This window comes from Plectropomus leopardus, chromosome 7 (assembly GCF_026936395.1).
Source record: "Plectropomus leopardus strain MGB_pleo_1.0 chromosome 7, ASM2693639v1, whole genome shotgun sequence".
In the NCBI taxonomy this organism is placed as follows: domain Eukaryota; kingdom Metazoa; phylum Chordata; class Actinopteri; order Perciformes; family Serranidae; genus Plectropomus; species Plectropomus leopardus.
This window is the reverse complement of record NC_142182.1, coordinates 17,619,430-17,635,568: the sequence shown is the minus strand read 5'-3', so window position 1 is coordinate 17,635,568 and position 16,139 is coordinate 17,619,430. Positions and strand designations below refer to the sequence as shown.

General features: G+C 44.2%; 1 protein-coding gene across 1 annotated transcript in view; it reads right to left on the bottom strand.

Moving 5' to 3' along the window:
* Positions 1-154: 154 nt before the first annotated feature.
* cecr2 (CECR2 histone acetyl-lysine reader) overlaps positions 155-16,139 on the bottom strand; it is a 45,578-nt gene continuing 29,593 nt past the window's right edge. The window contains exons 8-19 of the mRNA XM_042495992.2: positions 12,939-13,028; positions 11,825-11,975; positions 10,730-10,859; positions 10,603-10,640; positions 10,419-10,510; positions 10,153-10,279; positions 9,007-9,389; positions 8,642-8,791; positions 7,690-8,494; positions 5,103-7,146; positions 4,539-4,606; positions 155-3,491 (exon numbers count right to left, since the gene is read on the bottom strand). Of these exons, the coding sequence (XP_042351926.2) occupies positions 4,555-4,606; positions 5,103-7,146; positions 7,690-8,494; positions 8,642-8,791; positions 9,007-9,389; positions 10,153-10,279; positions 10,419-10,510; positions 10,603-10,640; positions 10,730-10,859; positions 11,825-11,975; positions 12,939-13,028 (4,062 nt within the window). The 3' untranslated portion in view covers positions 155-3,491; positions 4,539-4,554. The remainder of the gene's footprint in view (positions 3,492-4,538; positions 4,607-5,102; positions 7,147-7,689; positions 8,495-8,641; positions 8,792-9,006; positions 9,390-10,152; positions 10,280-10,418; positions 10,511-10,602; positions 10,641-10,729; positions 10,860-11,824; positions 11,976-12,938; positions 13,029-16,139) is intronic.

Sequence of the window (16,139 nt, the reverse complement as noted above, 5' to 3'; positions counted from 1 at the left end):
TCTTTAACAGATTATAGATACATGCCCTATTACTATGGAGGGGCATGGCCCGGTTTTACACTGATCTGCTGTTACAGTGATGTCACCACAAGTTTATTTTTTTCCCTTTATTGATGTTCTTTTTTTAAATTAACAATAATAAAACTGACCCCTGTTCAAGAAAAGTGATTTATTTCTAAGAAATGTACAGTATAGAAAATACTCTGTTCCATTTCCAAAATAATCTATGTCAGTCAGATAAGAACTTGTAAATGTCACGTAAGAATTAAAACGTACAGGTCTTTTTTTTCAATGCCACCTTGCTACTGAGGTAAAAGACAACTGCTTAAAAACAACAAAAACAACATAAAAAAATGAAACATACACCACATTTATATTAAAACAAGTCCAAAAATGTACAAAAATTCTTCAAAGAAAAAATAAATATGATTCACATTTAATCACGTCTAAATGGTTTTCACTAGTGCAGAGAGATGACGGCAGAGTAAAAGTGAGAGATGAATGCACACTTCCAATCGTCTGGTGTCGCTTTTATGCACCAGAAACACAAACACACACACACAAAAACGCACACACACATACATACATACACACGCACACACACACACACACACAACATCTGTACAGCATAAGACAGGATCCCAACCTCAGACCTTTAAAATCAATGCTGTCCTTCATACATTAGACAGCACAAGTAAACACACTACCTCCAAAGTGGCCCTATTAGGCCCACTAAATATCCAGAAAATTCCCTATTTTAACAAAATAGCAACTTTTGCGTGACACATTTAGAAAATTGTCACAGCTTCTAGCACATTCCATCATCCTTCCTCAAATATTTCCTTAGCATTAAGGATCATAGTAAACCCATAATGCTGCCAAACTCTATGCAGTCTATCACAGACCTTAGACTGGAATTCTGCCTACTGTGTCTAGTTTCAACAACCTTTAGGCAGGAAGGCATGCAATCTGTACAACTTAAGACAAATTTACAGATTTCCGATGTGATGTAATATTGTCCATCATACTCCATGGAAGAAACTGAAAATGAAAGTGCAGTCCCATTGCAAAGATAGTTTACACTTTCAAGAATCGCTTCTTTTACAGAACACCTGCCAGTGTCATTCAGCACCATAATCTGACACAGCAGCCTGTGACCACCATGGTCATGAATTGTAATGCAATTTTGATGTCAGTTCAGTAAGCCTACAAACTTAAAGTGGTGCTAAAATCATCAGCTGGTTGAGTCTGGCGGAGCAGGAGAGGACGTTGGAGGGACTCAGTAGATGCCACCGACTGGCTAGATGAGGTAGATTCATTTGCTGCCACCATTTAACTGCACAAGTGGGGTTCACAGGTGCAACATGGATATGATAAGGTGTAGGGGGCAGGATGATTAAAATACATTGGTTGCACTTAAAAACGTGTCAGAAGAAAGCCCAAATTAAAAGAGAACCCCAGTAATGATTCCCAAAATCTGGAAATCTGTTAGCATTTTTAACACCTGCAGTTCCCTCGTCTGAAAGCCAATGGGTTTTGGGTTAGAAGCCTGAAACAAGGTCTGTGGTTAACACAAGCTGGAGAGACTCTCAAATTTTGTTCTATGAGTTAAAATAAGTCAGTCAATACACCACTTACAAAAGGTAAGTTGCTAACAAGTGGCTAAATGAGACTACAGAACGTCATCACACTGAACACAGCTTTACAGCCCCGTAGCAGTGGCGACGTGACCATAGGTAATTCGTTTTAGCCTAGCAATGGTTTTTAATGCTGGCAATTGCATTTATGCTTCAAAAATCCTTTTGTGAAGATTATCTTGCTTAACAAACTGTGCAAGTACCATAAACGTTTGTTCACCACAGAGCTTATTTTCTGTAATTATCAAAAATCCTATGGAGAAATCCCTTAGGCTTTTTGACAAGGGAACCAGGGCAAAGTTAGTTTCCGGGTTGGCCTACAGAAAAACGTCATCCCTTGGGCACTCTATTGTGATGACAAACTATATGACAAACAGGAATGTAGAATAACTAACATTCAATCTATCTAACTTCAAATCAAATTTGATGAAAATGATGGGTTTGGTGGGGGCTCAATGGGTTGGCAGTATGACAAGCCAAATGTTAAGGACAATTAACACAGACCCTATAAAGTGTAGTTCTTCACATGAGGTGGATTGATTTGACACAGTTGCAGTCCAATTTTCCTTATGCTGCTCCTCCTTCAAATAATCAGAAAAATACCCGTATATAGAAACTGTACACCCTGAGGATACCTTTAGTATTGACATGGGGAAGAGAAAGCACTAAAAGAAGCAACCATGCAAAGGGCAGGGCCATGAATGAACGAAGAAAGTACACACTTCTAGGTGGAATGCAACAAATGTCATTAAAAAACAGCAGGATTTGATGGGTTTGTTCTGTGTTATGTGCATTTTCAGGTAGCAGGAAAAATTATTACAAAGTTACCCAACTGGGACAAGAGGTAAGGATATATTTTCATACATATATGACTAAAAATAAGACTATCCAAGGCCACTCGATTCCAGGATGTCCAGACTAACAAAATCCATAGTGCAGAACAGAGAGTTAGGATACAATTAACCAGTCCCTCTCTACTTGTCAAAGACATTCTTGACAGTGAAGGCAGCTTTGAAAGATGCATATACTGTGTGTTACTCCAGGACTAGAGAAACACTGCTGGGTGAATATGGACAGTAAATGGGCCTTTTTTCAGGACATTTTATGCTTCAGACAAATGATCAGTGTTTGTGTCCTTTTACATGCAGCTAATCTGCTGTACACACCCTATTGTCTACACATTCACACATACATTCACAACGGAAACCAAGGCAATTGCAAGGGGCCTGTGAGTTGACAGGGTCAGGGAGACAGTCTCATAGTACCTCCTTTTTCTACACCTGAGTTTGAAGATAGAAACAGAGAATAGTAAAAACAACAGTCCCTCTTGTCTTCATCACAGTCTTTTCTGTCAGTAGATTAACAGCTCCGTCAAGCACTACAGTCGATGGACAAGTTAGATGGACTGAGTTCATATTTCAATTGCGCACAGAGGAGAGAGCTGTCCAGTGATCTTGAAGGCAGGGTCCTCTGTGTTGAGCAGGTTGGCCTAGTGGTTAAAAAGACTGCCCTTTTGCTAATTCAAATGCTCATGTTGGTAAGACACCACCATGGTCAAGTGACGTTGAGCAAGTCAGTGAATCCCTGCCAGTTCAAAAGAAGGGCAAAAAAAAAAAAAAAAAGAATTGCTCTCCACGGCTCAATAACAGTTCACATTATTATTATCATTATCTTAAAACCAGCTGCCTGGTTGGATCTTCAAATCCAGTGGTGGGTAAAATAGAGCCAAAGGTTTTCATCCTGTTTAAGAAAATTTGTAAGAGATGTAGTGGAGCAAAGTGTTCCCTCTACATGTCCAAATATACTTCCTTTGGGCAAACCGCTTCGTCCAGATGTTCTTTGATTAAAACAAGCCTGAAATGAGAAGAGGAATTAGTTAGAGAAAAGTTCAAGCAGCGCGCACATCCAAAAGTAACAAAAACTAGATGCTGGACAAAGCAGAAACAGACATCAAAGAATAGATAAAGTCCACACACTAGTAAATGCTCCCATGAATGTTTATGCGAAGGGCTATGGCCCGAAATGTCACATCTGTGGAGGTATTCGAATAAACGTTCATGGGAGCATAAAAAGTTAAACATCTACAAGGTCAGCACATTTAGACCTTAACAAGTCATTTTTAATTTGAACTTGGAGACTGATTTTTGGACAAATATTACCTTTTTTTATTTAAGTATTGAAGGTAAATATCAAGATAAGCTTTTATTAATCCCACACTGGGGAAATTCACACATTACAGCAGCTAGAGTGTCAGAAGCAACTGAAAAACCAAAATGTTCTTAAGTGCCAAAGACATAAAAATATTACAATAATACAAAGTGAGGTAAGTGGTATATGCTGTATGTAGTCCTACAGGGGGTTTTCTGTAGGAATATGGCTATTACAGTGAGTTAGAGTAATATACATTTTGAATACAGTTAAGTGCCAGTATAAAGTAAGAAGACAGTATTAGGTTCAGAGGTAGGTTAAAAGATTAGCAATATTAGAAATGTGGACTTTCACACAGAAGAGCCTGACTCTTTTGGCAAAAAGAAATTCAAAGATGGATAAATAAAATTAGATCAAATTTTTCTGTCATTTAAGACTTCACAAAATCAATTAAGACTATTAAATTACTGTTAAGGCCTTAAATTAAATTTAAGACATTTTCAGACTTTTTAAGGACTTGCAGACACCCTGTGACACACAACATGATACATGGCTTGACTACATCACTGTATCATTTTTGTGTTATGTTCCCTTTGGAGCTGTGTAAACGCCCTTTAGCAGTATGATCTTAGGAACAGCCACCTCAGGCACTGCAAAGAAATATTAAAAAAATGCTAAAGTAGCAAAGTCCTGGAAGCTGTGAGATAAAGCTCTAACATATAGACTAATGTGTGAAATTTTATGTTTACTCACTCTGATATGGCACATGTCACACTCCTTGTTTACTGCTGGGACCACCTGGAGCAGTCATCATCTGTTGCCTGTGACCACAAAAAAAATGTTGTTACCATTGTTGTTAACACTCAAAAGGTCAAGTTGCCACTGCGGGGCCCGCCATAAAAGGCACACAAATTTCGTAGGGTTGAGTTGCTGCAAACGTTTAGCATTTCACGTTGATAAAGGACTCCAATTAATCCAGTATGAAAATTGCTTGTCCGAACAGATAAATCATAGCAACACCATGTGGGTTTAAAAAGAAACTTGTGGTCCATTGAAAATACAAGAATATATGACCAATTACATTATAATGGCAGGTCACAGTGTATTAGCTGGAGACACTGATTAGGACAGTGCATCATGTTTGGCTAGCCCAATTTAAGCTAAACAAGGTGCTTTTTTTTGGTCAAATAAATAAATAGACAAAAGTTAAAGTATACAAAGCATATGGATCAATGGAAAAATACTGACTCATACTGACTACAGAGAGAATAACAATGTAAGACTCCAAACTTCAAAAGACTGGATTAACAATTTTACCCAGGATGCAGGAAGTGATCTGGTGCCAGGCCTCTCTGCTGAATCATCATGCCCTGGAAGTGCCCGGTAGGTTGAGGGTGTCTGTACATGGCCATGCGTGTCTGACCCTGTGAGTAAGGCAGCTGCTGGGGTCGCTGCAGAGCCTCCATCAGGTGTGGGTGAGGTCTTTGGGCGGCATAGCGTCCAGGATCTGGGTATGGCTGGCCAGGGTAAGGGGCTCTGTTGCCATCTCCATGAGTCTGAAACATCATGTGGGGTGGAGGAACGCCACCTCTCTGCATCCCAGGGTGCACAGCACGAGGGTCGTACATGAAGCCAGACACCATGTGTGCAGCAGAGGCAGGAGGGTGCTGCTGAGGTGGCTGGGTGCTGCGGCGGCGAGCGGCGGCATTATGGCTGTCGAGGTCCAGGATTTCTTTAGGGCTTTCAGGTCGCTCTGAGCTCTCTGTACGAGCCTGCTTTGCTGGGCTGCCACCGCTGGCCTGCTCCCTGCTTTCACTCTTTCTCTCCTCTGGGCCTCCAAGGTGTGGGCCTACTTCAGATGCAGGGCCAGGGTTAGGGTTACTAGCCCCACCAGAGCCCTCAGAGCCCAGGGGTGACACACTGCTCTCCTTCAACTGACCGTTCCCTCTGGCACTTGCTACAGGTAGGTAGGCATTGGGCGGCATCGGCTGATGAGGCTGATAATGAGACCGATGCCACTCCTCTGGAGGGTAACTGCCTCTACTGTTGGCCTGGTTATGGGCCTGGGCTTGGGGTTGTGGGTAGTAGTGTTGCTGCTGGTACTGATGAGGTGGGTACATGTTGGGGTGGGCCTGAGGGTGCTGTTGTCCTGACATGTGGTAGGGGTAGGCAGTTCCTCCCTGCTGGTGGTAGGAGGGGTGCTGAGCAGGATTGTGTAGGGGGTTCATGGCCTGGTTGTGATAAGGGTGGTGAGCAGAGGGAGGCATGGGTCGGGTCATGTTTGTATGGCTGTAGTGTGGATGTGGATGGTTCCCCATACCATATGGACCCATGGCTCCATTCACCTGGCCTTGGGAGTGAGGAGGAATGGCTGGATTGTGAGCAGGTGCTGGCCCTCTCTGAGCCTGCATACCTGGGTTACTACCCACCAGCCGGGTTTGATGGTGATTGGGGCTAAATGCCTGGTGTTTGTAAACACCATTTGGAGGCCCAGATTTCATCATGTGCTGTGGAGGAACGACAGTGCCGTTTGTGTCGGGTCTACTTGTCGGCTCACTAGGTCGTTGGTCCCCATGGTCTGCTGGGCTAGGCTGGGAGGGTAACAGCAGGGTAGGATGACTGGGTGGCAAGGAGGTGAGAGGAGCTGGCTGAGGGGGTCCAGGCTGGGCTCCATGTGTGGCACTCAGTGGCATCCCATGCATGGGGCTGCTCTGTGTAGGACGCTGTGGAGAGATGTTTTGGGGGGCATGATGAGGCGGTAGTTGCTGTGAGCTCTGAGTCATCTGCTGGGGGGAGCTCTGAGGGAGGCACTGGGGAGGGGTACTCTGTGTTGCCTGAGGTTGCTGCTGTTTTTGGATGTTCTGCTGATGTTCACTTTGCTGCGTGTGTGACAAGTTGCTCTCTGACACTGGCTGGGTAGAATTCTGATTTGCTGCAGTATGCAGTGGCGGTGCGTTCTGGTGAAGAAGTGTGGGGCTCTGAGCTTTGTGCTGCGGACTGTTCTGTGAATGCTGAGGGTGGCTGGGTTGATTAGGGTCAGTGGAGCTGTTGGTACTTGTGTTAAGATGGGATGAAACAGTTGTGGCACCGATGTGTTGAATGGGATGGTGGCTGGCAGATTGTCTTTGGCCATCTCCCTCCTCCTTGTGGCCCTCTGTTGAACACTGTGGGAGCACTGGTCCAGATGGATTCTCCTGTGATCTGCCCGAGTTTGAGGCTGGGGGGCTCTGCATTCCCTCTGCTGGCCTGGGGTGGTGTTCTGTGGGGCTCTGGATAGATGGGTGCTCTTGGTTCACTGAAACAGTGTTTTTATGTGATGACGCTTCAGTGGAAATGCAGTTGGCAGCCTCTGATGTTGAATCTGTTAACATGCAGAATATAATGTAAGCATTAAAAGAATAATAGAAAGGAGAGCAGCATTCAACACTGATTACCTACTGTTACAAGAACAAGGTTGTTAGTCAATACCACAGCTTTATGCTGTGGACTGTGTCAAAGATTTTTAAAAAAGATCCATAACAATCACATCAACAACACAAAACCAGCAAATTAAGTACCCATTTCCTGTTCTTTTCCGTTAAAAGAAGAATGCAAACACACTGTAAGTGTGCTTGTGAAACTTAATTGACGACACGCCGTCTCTTTTTTTTCCCTTAGAGCAACCCGCATGAAATTTCACTAAACTAATGAATATTCAATTTGCCACTTACTGTGAAAGATAATTAAAATGAAATTGTAAAAAGCCCACAGAGGAAGGGCAAAGATGCGGGCTGTGCTGATTAACAAAATGAGACACTGCAGCGTAGAAAGAGCACTTGTGCAGAAAAAGGTTAGACTGTGCTTGGGTTCCTTCATGCAGAATATAGACGGCTGGTGAAATACGGAGAGAGAAGGTCAGGTCTACCTTTGGGCTGCATGTCTGTCTGTTGGGGAGGCTGGCTGTCTGGCCCATTGTCTCTAGCAGGACGCAGCAGCTGAACCTCAGGGGCAGGGGGAGGCTGCTGAGAGGGGTGAGCTGGGATGCTGCCAATTCCTGATGGGGGCCCAGGCTGCTGAAAGTTGCCCATGTGCTGATGAGGGGCACCAGCAGGGGGTCCAGAAGAGGCTGACAGCTGCTGCAGGGCCAGCATCTCTGGGCTTTCCAGCATGGAAGCCAAGCGTGTCCTGCCAGAGGAGTCTGGGTGGGGAATAGGGGGACGGGAGGACATGGGCCCTGGGGAGCTCACCGCTGCAGACGTTTGATACTGGGCATTGGGAGGAGGGTGGGGGTATCCAGCAGCTTCCGGCCATGGTTTATGCCCCACTGGAGGGGGTACTCCACCGTAATTAAAGTTGCGCTGGTTCACCATGTTGGGATCTTGCATGCGCATCCCATTTTGTCTCTCCTGGTGATTCATACCAGTCCACATGTTGGATAGGCCCATACCGGGTGGCCGCAAGCCTGGGTAATTGTGCTGAGGTGGTCCCTCTGGCCCTGGGAATCTGTTGCCCATGGAGTGCATGGTGTGGCCCTCTGGACGGTGGTGGGATGGATACATGCTGGCTTCAGGAGGAGGACCAGGCTGCAGGCCTACCGGACGTGGGCCCAAAGACGGGCCATGAGTTGGGCCCATGTAGGGGTGCTGCTGCTGGTGTGGAGGCTGCTGCTGGTTATGATCTGGGACCATTGGATACCTAGGACCCATGGGATGTCCTTCAACCATGCGATGCTAGGAAAAGAGAAAAAAAAAATCAATTTATGATCAGTGGAACAAGACATAAGTAGACTGCATGCAGAGAAAGGTGGTCCTCCAGTACAATCTTAATTACAACTTTGTTGGGATTAAATTTAGAAAGTAGCAATTATGTCTGCATACCTGCATGTTAAAGTTGTGGGGTAAACGGTTCAAACTGGGGTCTCCATGCCGGGGAATGTGAGCTGGGTAAGCGAAGCGGGGATTCATGGCCATTCTTTGGCCATACATGTGTGGGCCATGAGGACCAGAGGGGCCAGGGGGCCGACGGAGCTGTTAAGATAATATCGAGAATTCAATCTTACATGAACAAAAATGCACGTAAACACGATGGGCAATATCAAGGTCTGCAAAATGATTGAGGTCATGCCCATATATCACACAATAAGTTGATAAGATAATTACGGTGACAGGCCAGAGGATAGGTGACAAGTCAAGGTGCATCAGATTTTAGAAAAAAAAAGGAAGCAAAGTTGTTCAGTGGTTACCTGCTGCCCTGGGTGGTACATGCCCCTAATGTCTCCTTGATGCATGTGCTGCTGACTAGGTGGCAGGCCGTGTGGGTGAGGGGGGCCATTGGCCCAGCGAAGGGGAGGAGGTGGTCGTGTTGCTTTGCTGTCCTCTTCCTCTGACAGTGTGCCGCCCTTGCCCCCTTGGGAGCTGCGCTTACGCTGGACTTGCTCAGTGGCTTTGATTAGACTTTCAGGACCCAAATGTTTACTGCTGCCACGATTGCGCTTTTTGTCCTTGCGCTCCTTGTCTTCACCGCTGATGTGGAATTCCTCATCTGTGTCGCCATCCTCTGATGGAAAGTGTTTCAATAAGGCCCGGCTAAAACACCGTTCCAGAGTCTCTGCCATGATCGTGTACTCTGGGGAAGGGCAAATATAAACATCATCTATGCTCATATCATAAAAGACATATGTTCTGACACATCTTCCACACACCACATACATTAGAAGACATACCTGTTGCACATCCACTCATGTGCACTCAAATAATGGCTTTTCATCTGCATGCTGAAAGTCACTCCCCCATATTTCACATGCACACACCCACAAACTACACCTCACTCCATCTCTTAGTTATTCCCTCACACTCTAACATTACCGGCAAATATGCATAATGTGCACCCATAGACACACACTTGCTCCTCTGTTCTCTGCCCAGCGCTGGCCGACTGACCAGGTCAGAGGGCGTAGGTTGACCCCTGCTCCTCCAACCCCTTCCTCCTCCTTCTCCTGCTCCACCCTGGGCCCCCTTACCACTCTCCTCCCCCTGTCCCTGGGGAGAGTATTCAGTTGGATGGATGGCTCCAGACAGGGGGCTTAGGGGCTGGAATGTTTCTCTGGCACTGCAGGGCTCAGATCCCCCTGAGCACTGGAGCACAGCTCAATCACTCCTCATTAATCACTGTCAAGGCTGCCCCGGCCCCGGCCCCAACACAGCACTAAGTCCGGCCCCTTTTCTTTTGCTCTCTCTCCCACTGTCACCCCCTGACTCCCACCCCAAAAATTCATATATGCACTTCTTTCTCACAACACACACCAACGGAAATGGATTTTGAAGCCAGATTCTTAATGGAGGAAGCAGGGCCGGAGAGGGTTTGTGATCGTGCATGTGTGTTCATTTACCGCTGTCTTCTCCATTGTACTCGATGCAGTTTTCAAACATGAGCTTCACGTCAGCAACAAATTCCTCTTTAGCAATGTACTCCCCATCATTGAGCTTCTTTTCAATGGTGGACAGGTCCATGGGAGACTGAAGGGATTGGAAGATAAAATTGAAATCTTTCAAGTAATACAGTATTTGTAATTGCATACATTAGTTGAATTGTGAACCACACACATAGAAACACAACATCCCTAACTTACATTACATGTTAGCAAGTGTTTAGTACCTGGATGATCTCATGGTAATTGGGGGCGTAGGATTCATCCACAGGCTCCAGGAAAGGCCAAGCATCTTTATGGGCTTTCAAGACCTCCAGCACTATGGAAGAGAGATTAAATTAAACATTAGAACAAAAAGTAATGCAGATCAAGATGAAGCAACAGCCTTGAGTAAATGCTCAGTAAGCATACCTTTGTAGAGAGCAGTGTAGTCATCATCAATTTCATAGCTGAAATGTCAAAAATACAACATTTTATAAATAATCAGCATGAAATCTGGAGTCAAGTGAAATCTGGGGTCAAATGAACAACATCTTACAATGACTTATTCTTGCGTGTTCTGTGTACAGGAGAAGACGGCTCCAAGTTAAGGAGTTCAGGTGGCAGCTCCTTTCCTTGAGACAGTAGCCAGGCCCTTTCCTCTCGCATCTTCCGCCTCTTTGCTCGCTCTGAGAGAGAAGGACAAATACAGGGGGCAATTAGAGGCACAAACATTAAAAAAGCATCAGCGTCAGGAGGCTGCAGGCAAACTTTGTTTTAATTGCTTTTTCAGGCTCTTGAGTTACAGTTGAAATTGCACTTGCTGTCCACTAAGGCTGTCAGGAGAGTCAATGAAAACCAGGCCTTGGTCATCAGAGACCACGTCAGCTTGGATAAGTAGAAAGAGAGCGATTCGTCAGCCATCTTTTCTTGGGCCGAGTTGATCAAAAGAGAAGAACAGAGAGAGTGCATATGTATCGCTGCTTTATCTGCTAACATGAGAGGCCAGCCGCCCCCCCCTGCCGTGTGGATTAAAGAGGTTTGAGGGAGGATTCCACATATGCAACCCACACAGAGAGCCGGCCAGGTCCTGCTGTTCATCTATAATACATTAATGAGGCTCCTCCACTGAAGCACAATCAGCAGTTCATTAACCCTTGACAGATGACATCAGAGGGGGGGAGAAAAAGAGAAGTGATCCTGTGATTAAAGGCCCTGCACATTCCCTCTCACAGTCTCTCTCACAGTCTCTGTGTACTATACATAAATCACAGAGCTTCCAGTGCTGCTATGCTACAGCAGATTTTTAAGCAGTTACGAGCCGAACCACAGCAATGGAAATGTGAAAGTCTGTGTGTGGGGGGTGCCCTTTACAATCAATTCTGCCCTTGATCACGGAGTTGAAAGAAGAGTGCGAAGGCCCCCCACCTGATGCAGACAGGTTGCTGATGAAAGAATGTGAAATTATTGCTGCTTCTTAATACTTGACTTTTGGCACTAAGCTTCATTTTTATTTTGTAACCTTTCTGCATATACTCGCAGGTGTGCTGCAGCAGCTCAGGGATTTTATTTAGATCTTAAAATAAGGGTACTTTTTCAGAAACAGAAGTCTTTCCATTTGTGTTCTATCCATCTGTGTAGCCATCCATCTTACCCTCCACAGCTTTGATCTTCTCCATCTTTTCTCGCTGTTGTTCTTCCTGCTGAAGTCTTTCCTCTTCTCGTCGCTGCTCAGCCAGCAGGACCTGCCTGTCCAGCTCTTCATCTTTCTTCTTCTCCTCCTCTGTTATGGCCTTCAGATTATCCTGAATACATACACACACAAACACACACACACACACACACACACACAAGCACATTAGTCTACTCTGGACTCATTGACAGCTTGTAATGAATATATGGAAAGTAGGTTCCTTCATCTGCATCATTCTTGTGCATAAAACACACAGAGTAATGTACTGAAACAACCTCACACATCAAAACCCTAAAATACCGCAAAACACCTCATTAAACCTAAATGTATGTATGGTGGAAACATCTTAAAATGATCACATCTGGTTTAGTCAAATTGATCACTTTAAACTGATGATTATTGTAACCATTTTCTTTTTCTTTATTTCTCATATAGGTAACTGACATTTGTTTACTTATTACAAGAATATGAAGTAAGGAAACACAGTTTTCTTTTTACTGATTTTTTATGGACTGTTTACAATGACAATACAGCTTTTTCATTACAGCGACAATATCAATCTACATGAAAACCTCAGGTGCTTTCCCCATGCGTATTTGTTTTTGTCTCCATGGCAACCATGACTGTTTCTTACTGCTTGAATGGCCTACACAAGTTAGCCTGAGGAACACCACGCTTAACTGCTGCATCTCATTGGCGCATTTATTTATTTTTTTGCAGTTTGTCATAAGTTTTGGGAAGACAACATTTTTTATTAAGAGAAAATTTGATGTGCATGCAGCACCAGCCTCAGGTAGTCAGCTGGAAGCAGTCACCTTACCAAAAGGCAATGTACTGTTTAAATTTAAAAAAAGGAATTTAAAAAAGGAATAGAATTACTTGTTTTGTTTCTTTCTTGTTGTCATGTATGAAAGGACCTAGAATAAGTACTGAATTATGTGTACAGATTATGTGTGCAAATCAGTCAATTTATGATGTTTTGAGTGCCTTCAGAAACGCAACTACTGTAGTAGTATAACTGCAGTCAGCAATACTATTAAAAAACATACACACATTTACACAGACAAATACACACCTCCTCGTCCTGGTTAATTTGTTTTTCAGAGAACCGCTGTGATATGCGAACTGGGGTTGGGTCCAGTAGCTTCTGTTTCTGCTCCCGCTCCTGAAGGAAAGAAAGGAAAAAATGAAGATCAGCTCTGAAGCTATTAAAGGCATAATTCAAATGTAAACAAACAGGCAATGCTGCTTCAGAAACTGCTGTTGCTCCCAAATGGATTAATTGTTTCTTAATATGTCAAGTATCAGTAGATTACAGATTCAGTTCTTTACGTCTTCTTTTTTTTTAAAATATTATTTCTTCTGGCTTTTTGGCCTTTATTGACAGGGCAAAGGTGGAGAGAGGGGATGCAGCAAAGGGCTGAGGCCGGTATCCAGCCCGCGGCCGCTGCAGCAAGGACTAAACCAACTGAGCTACTAGGCGTCCCTGTTCTTGACGTTTTCTGTGAGTGAGAACTACATTTTCAATCATTCTAATTTTTACTCTACCATCCTAACTTTTTAATTTCTGAATTAGGCATGTAAATATACCTGTAATTTTATACTGATACTGATTGACTTTTCAAATTAAAAGATATTGCCACACACACAAGCCAGCACAGTGACAGGCCTTGGGGAGTTGTAGAGGAACAGTGAGTATTGAGAGGTCACTGGCTGATCTCCCCTCCCCCCAATCAACCTCTCTCTTCTGCTGCCTGCATTTCCCCACCTCTCCCTGAGGTTGACAGCCAAGCTTAGTCAGTTTGACACTGTGATGTAACATCAGCCAGCTAATCCTGCAACTTCGGAGCATGATATTTATATTTTATATAAATATATATATATATATATATATATATATATATATATATATATATTATATATTTTATATTTATATTTGAATCTACACCAGTGACATATCAGTGATCCAGATATAACACACGAAGAAGGAGAGAAACACCAGCCAACAGAGAGCTCCGAGCAGATCCCTTGAAAGCTTTTCTGTATCAGGGACTGGCCTCTGCGGCTCATGTCAGAGTTCATCAGGGAAGATGGACTGTGAGTAACTGTCAGCCCGGGGCAGCCAACACTGGGAGGTGCCTCAGTCAGGCTTCTGGTCATCCATAAAACAACCATGGGAGGCCTAAAAACGCAGGAGCAGCTGTGAAGCCTGTGTATGTGTGCAGGAGAGGAGGAAGGAAGATGTGGGTTAGGATTAAGAGGCAGAACGGAAAAAGTGAGAGGGAATTGAAAAAAAGAAAGACATATGTTCATGATATAAAGTGCCCTCCACAATTCTTCTGTCCCCACTCCATCTCTGCCTTGTCTTACTGTGATGCACTGGCACATCCTGGGGCTCCGCACTTCCTCCCTACATTACCACCAGCAATAAACCTCCCCCCTCCACCCAACACACACAAGATGGAGAGTCTCTGGTGTCGACACTTTACAGAGGTCGAGAGAATCCTGCAGCGCAGCAGAGCTGTCATTCAAGAGGCTCCATCCTCCCTCAAGGTGAGCTCCCGCCTGCTCTCAGTGCCCCATGAAATGGCTGGTGACAGCAGCCCAAGACACGAGGAGGGAAGGATTCAAGAGGCTACACACACACTGCGGATTTGACACGCATTTAGGCATGCACACACACGCACATGCACGCATGCATGCATGCACGCACGCACACATATATACTGTGTATATATACAGCCTACAAAGACACACTCTCCTGTCTACATCTGTGGACCAGGTGAACAGCTATAGACTCCTTGGAATTACCATCACTGAGAACTTATCTTGGTCATCACACATCAACAACCAGGTTAAATAAGCAGAAAAAAAAGCTCTACCTCCTACGCAAAACTTAGATAGGCCAAATTCCAGAGCAAGATCCTGGTTAACTTCTAAAGAGGAGCAATAGAAAGCATACTGACCGAAAAACATCAATAATTGGCGTGATTCATGCATGGCCCAGGACAGGAAGGCTCTACAACGGGTGATTTAAACTGCCCAGAACACCACTGGTTTCAATCTACAGAGCATCAGTGACCTCTGTGAAGTGAGGTGTCTGCACAGAGCCCAAAGGATACTGAAAAACAGCAGCCACCTCAGCCACAGCCTGTTCACCCTGCTGCCATCTGCCAAAAGATACAGAAGAATCCACTGCAGAACCACCAGACTACAGAGCAGCTTCATGAGACTCCTAAACTCCTCCTTCGACTCCAAAAGATGTAGCAGGATCAAGGACAAATGTTAATTCCATTTTTGAACTATATTTTAAATAATGACTAATAAATCTACCTTGTACCTTGCAGGTTTTAAAGTAGCTCTACATATTATAGTCTTTATATTAATTAGACAAACAATTAAAACAGAAAAAATAACTGTATTACAGAGCCAAAGTTTAAATCATACGTATTTGCTTTTTGGATGTCTAATAAATTTTGTTATGAGCAGAAAATAAAGGACAGACTCTGTACAGCACCATTTAATTACTACACAGCATCTTTGAACGTCATCTCCTGCTGTGTGACATCAGTTGAATTCACTGGCACATAAGAAGAACATCAGGGGAATGCACTTCCCTTTAACTGAGACTGTTCTTTGATCATATGTAACTAATCAGAGTATTTTTCCACACTTTGATCAAGTCTGATAGAGATGTGTAAAGTTATCTGTTCTGTTTAATATAAATCTGTCTCTTAAGCCCCTTTGAAACTGCCTGGTCAAGGAGGGAATATCACACCGTTATGCCACCTCACCATTCTGTGTAAAAGGAATGATCGTGGAATGGGGGGGCAGGGTTGTCTCGCCTTTGAGCCAACGAGGGAGGTAGCAACAGTTCCGAAACGGTGTCTACGTAAAAGGGACAGCCAGCAGGACAGGATTATAGGTGGGATGGGTGTGACATTTTGGCAGTGAGTGTTATGTATGTGACCTAAAAGCAGCTGGAAGCAGTCTATAGCTGACTATATCAAAGAAGAACAGCTGCTGAAAATGTCCCGAAATTAAGAAAACAATGACATCAGTGAGGTTCTTACCACTGAACAGAGGACGAGATCAGCCGCCATGTAACAGAGATGGCAAATGATTGTTATTGCCATATTATGCCATTGTTACTGTTTATGAAGGGCTGCCTATGCGTATGTAATATGTCATGCTAAAGGCTGATGCTGTTGGTTTAAATGTCACGCCCCTCCCACCCGTCACACCTTTTTTGCTTCTGCAATGCTGGCATGCTGTC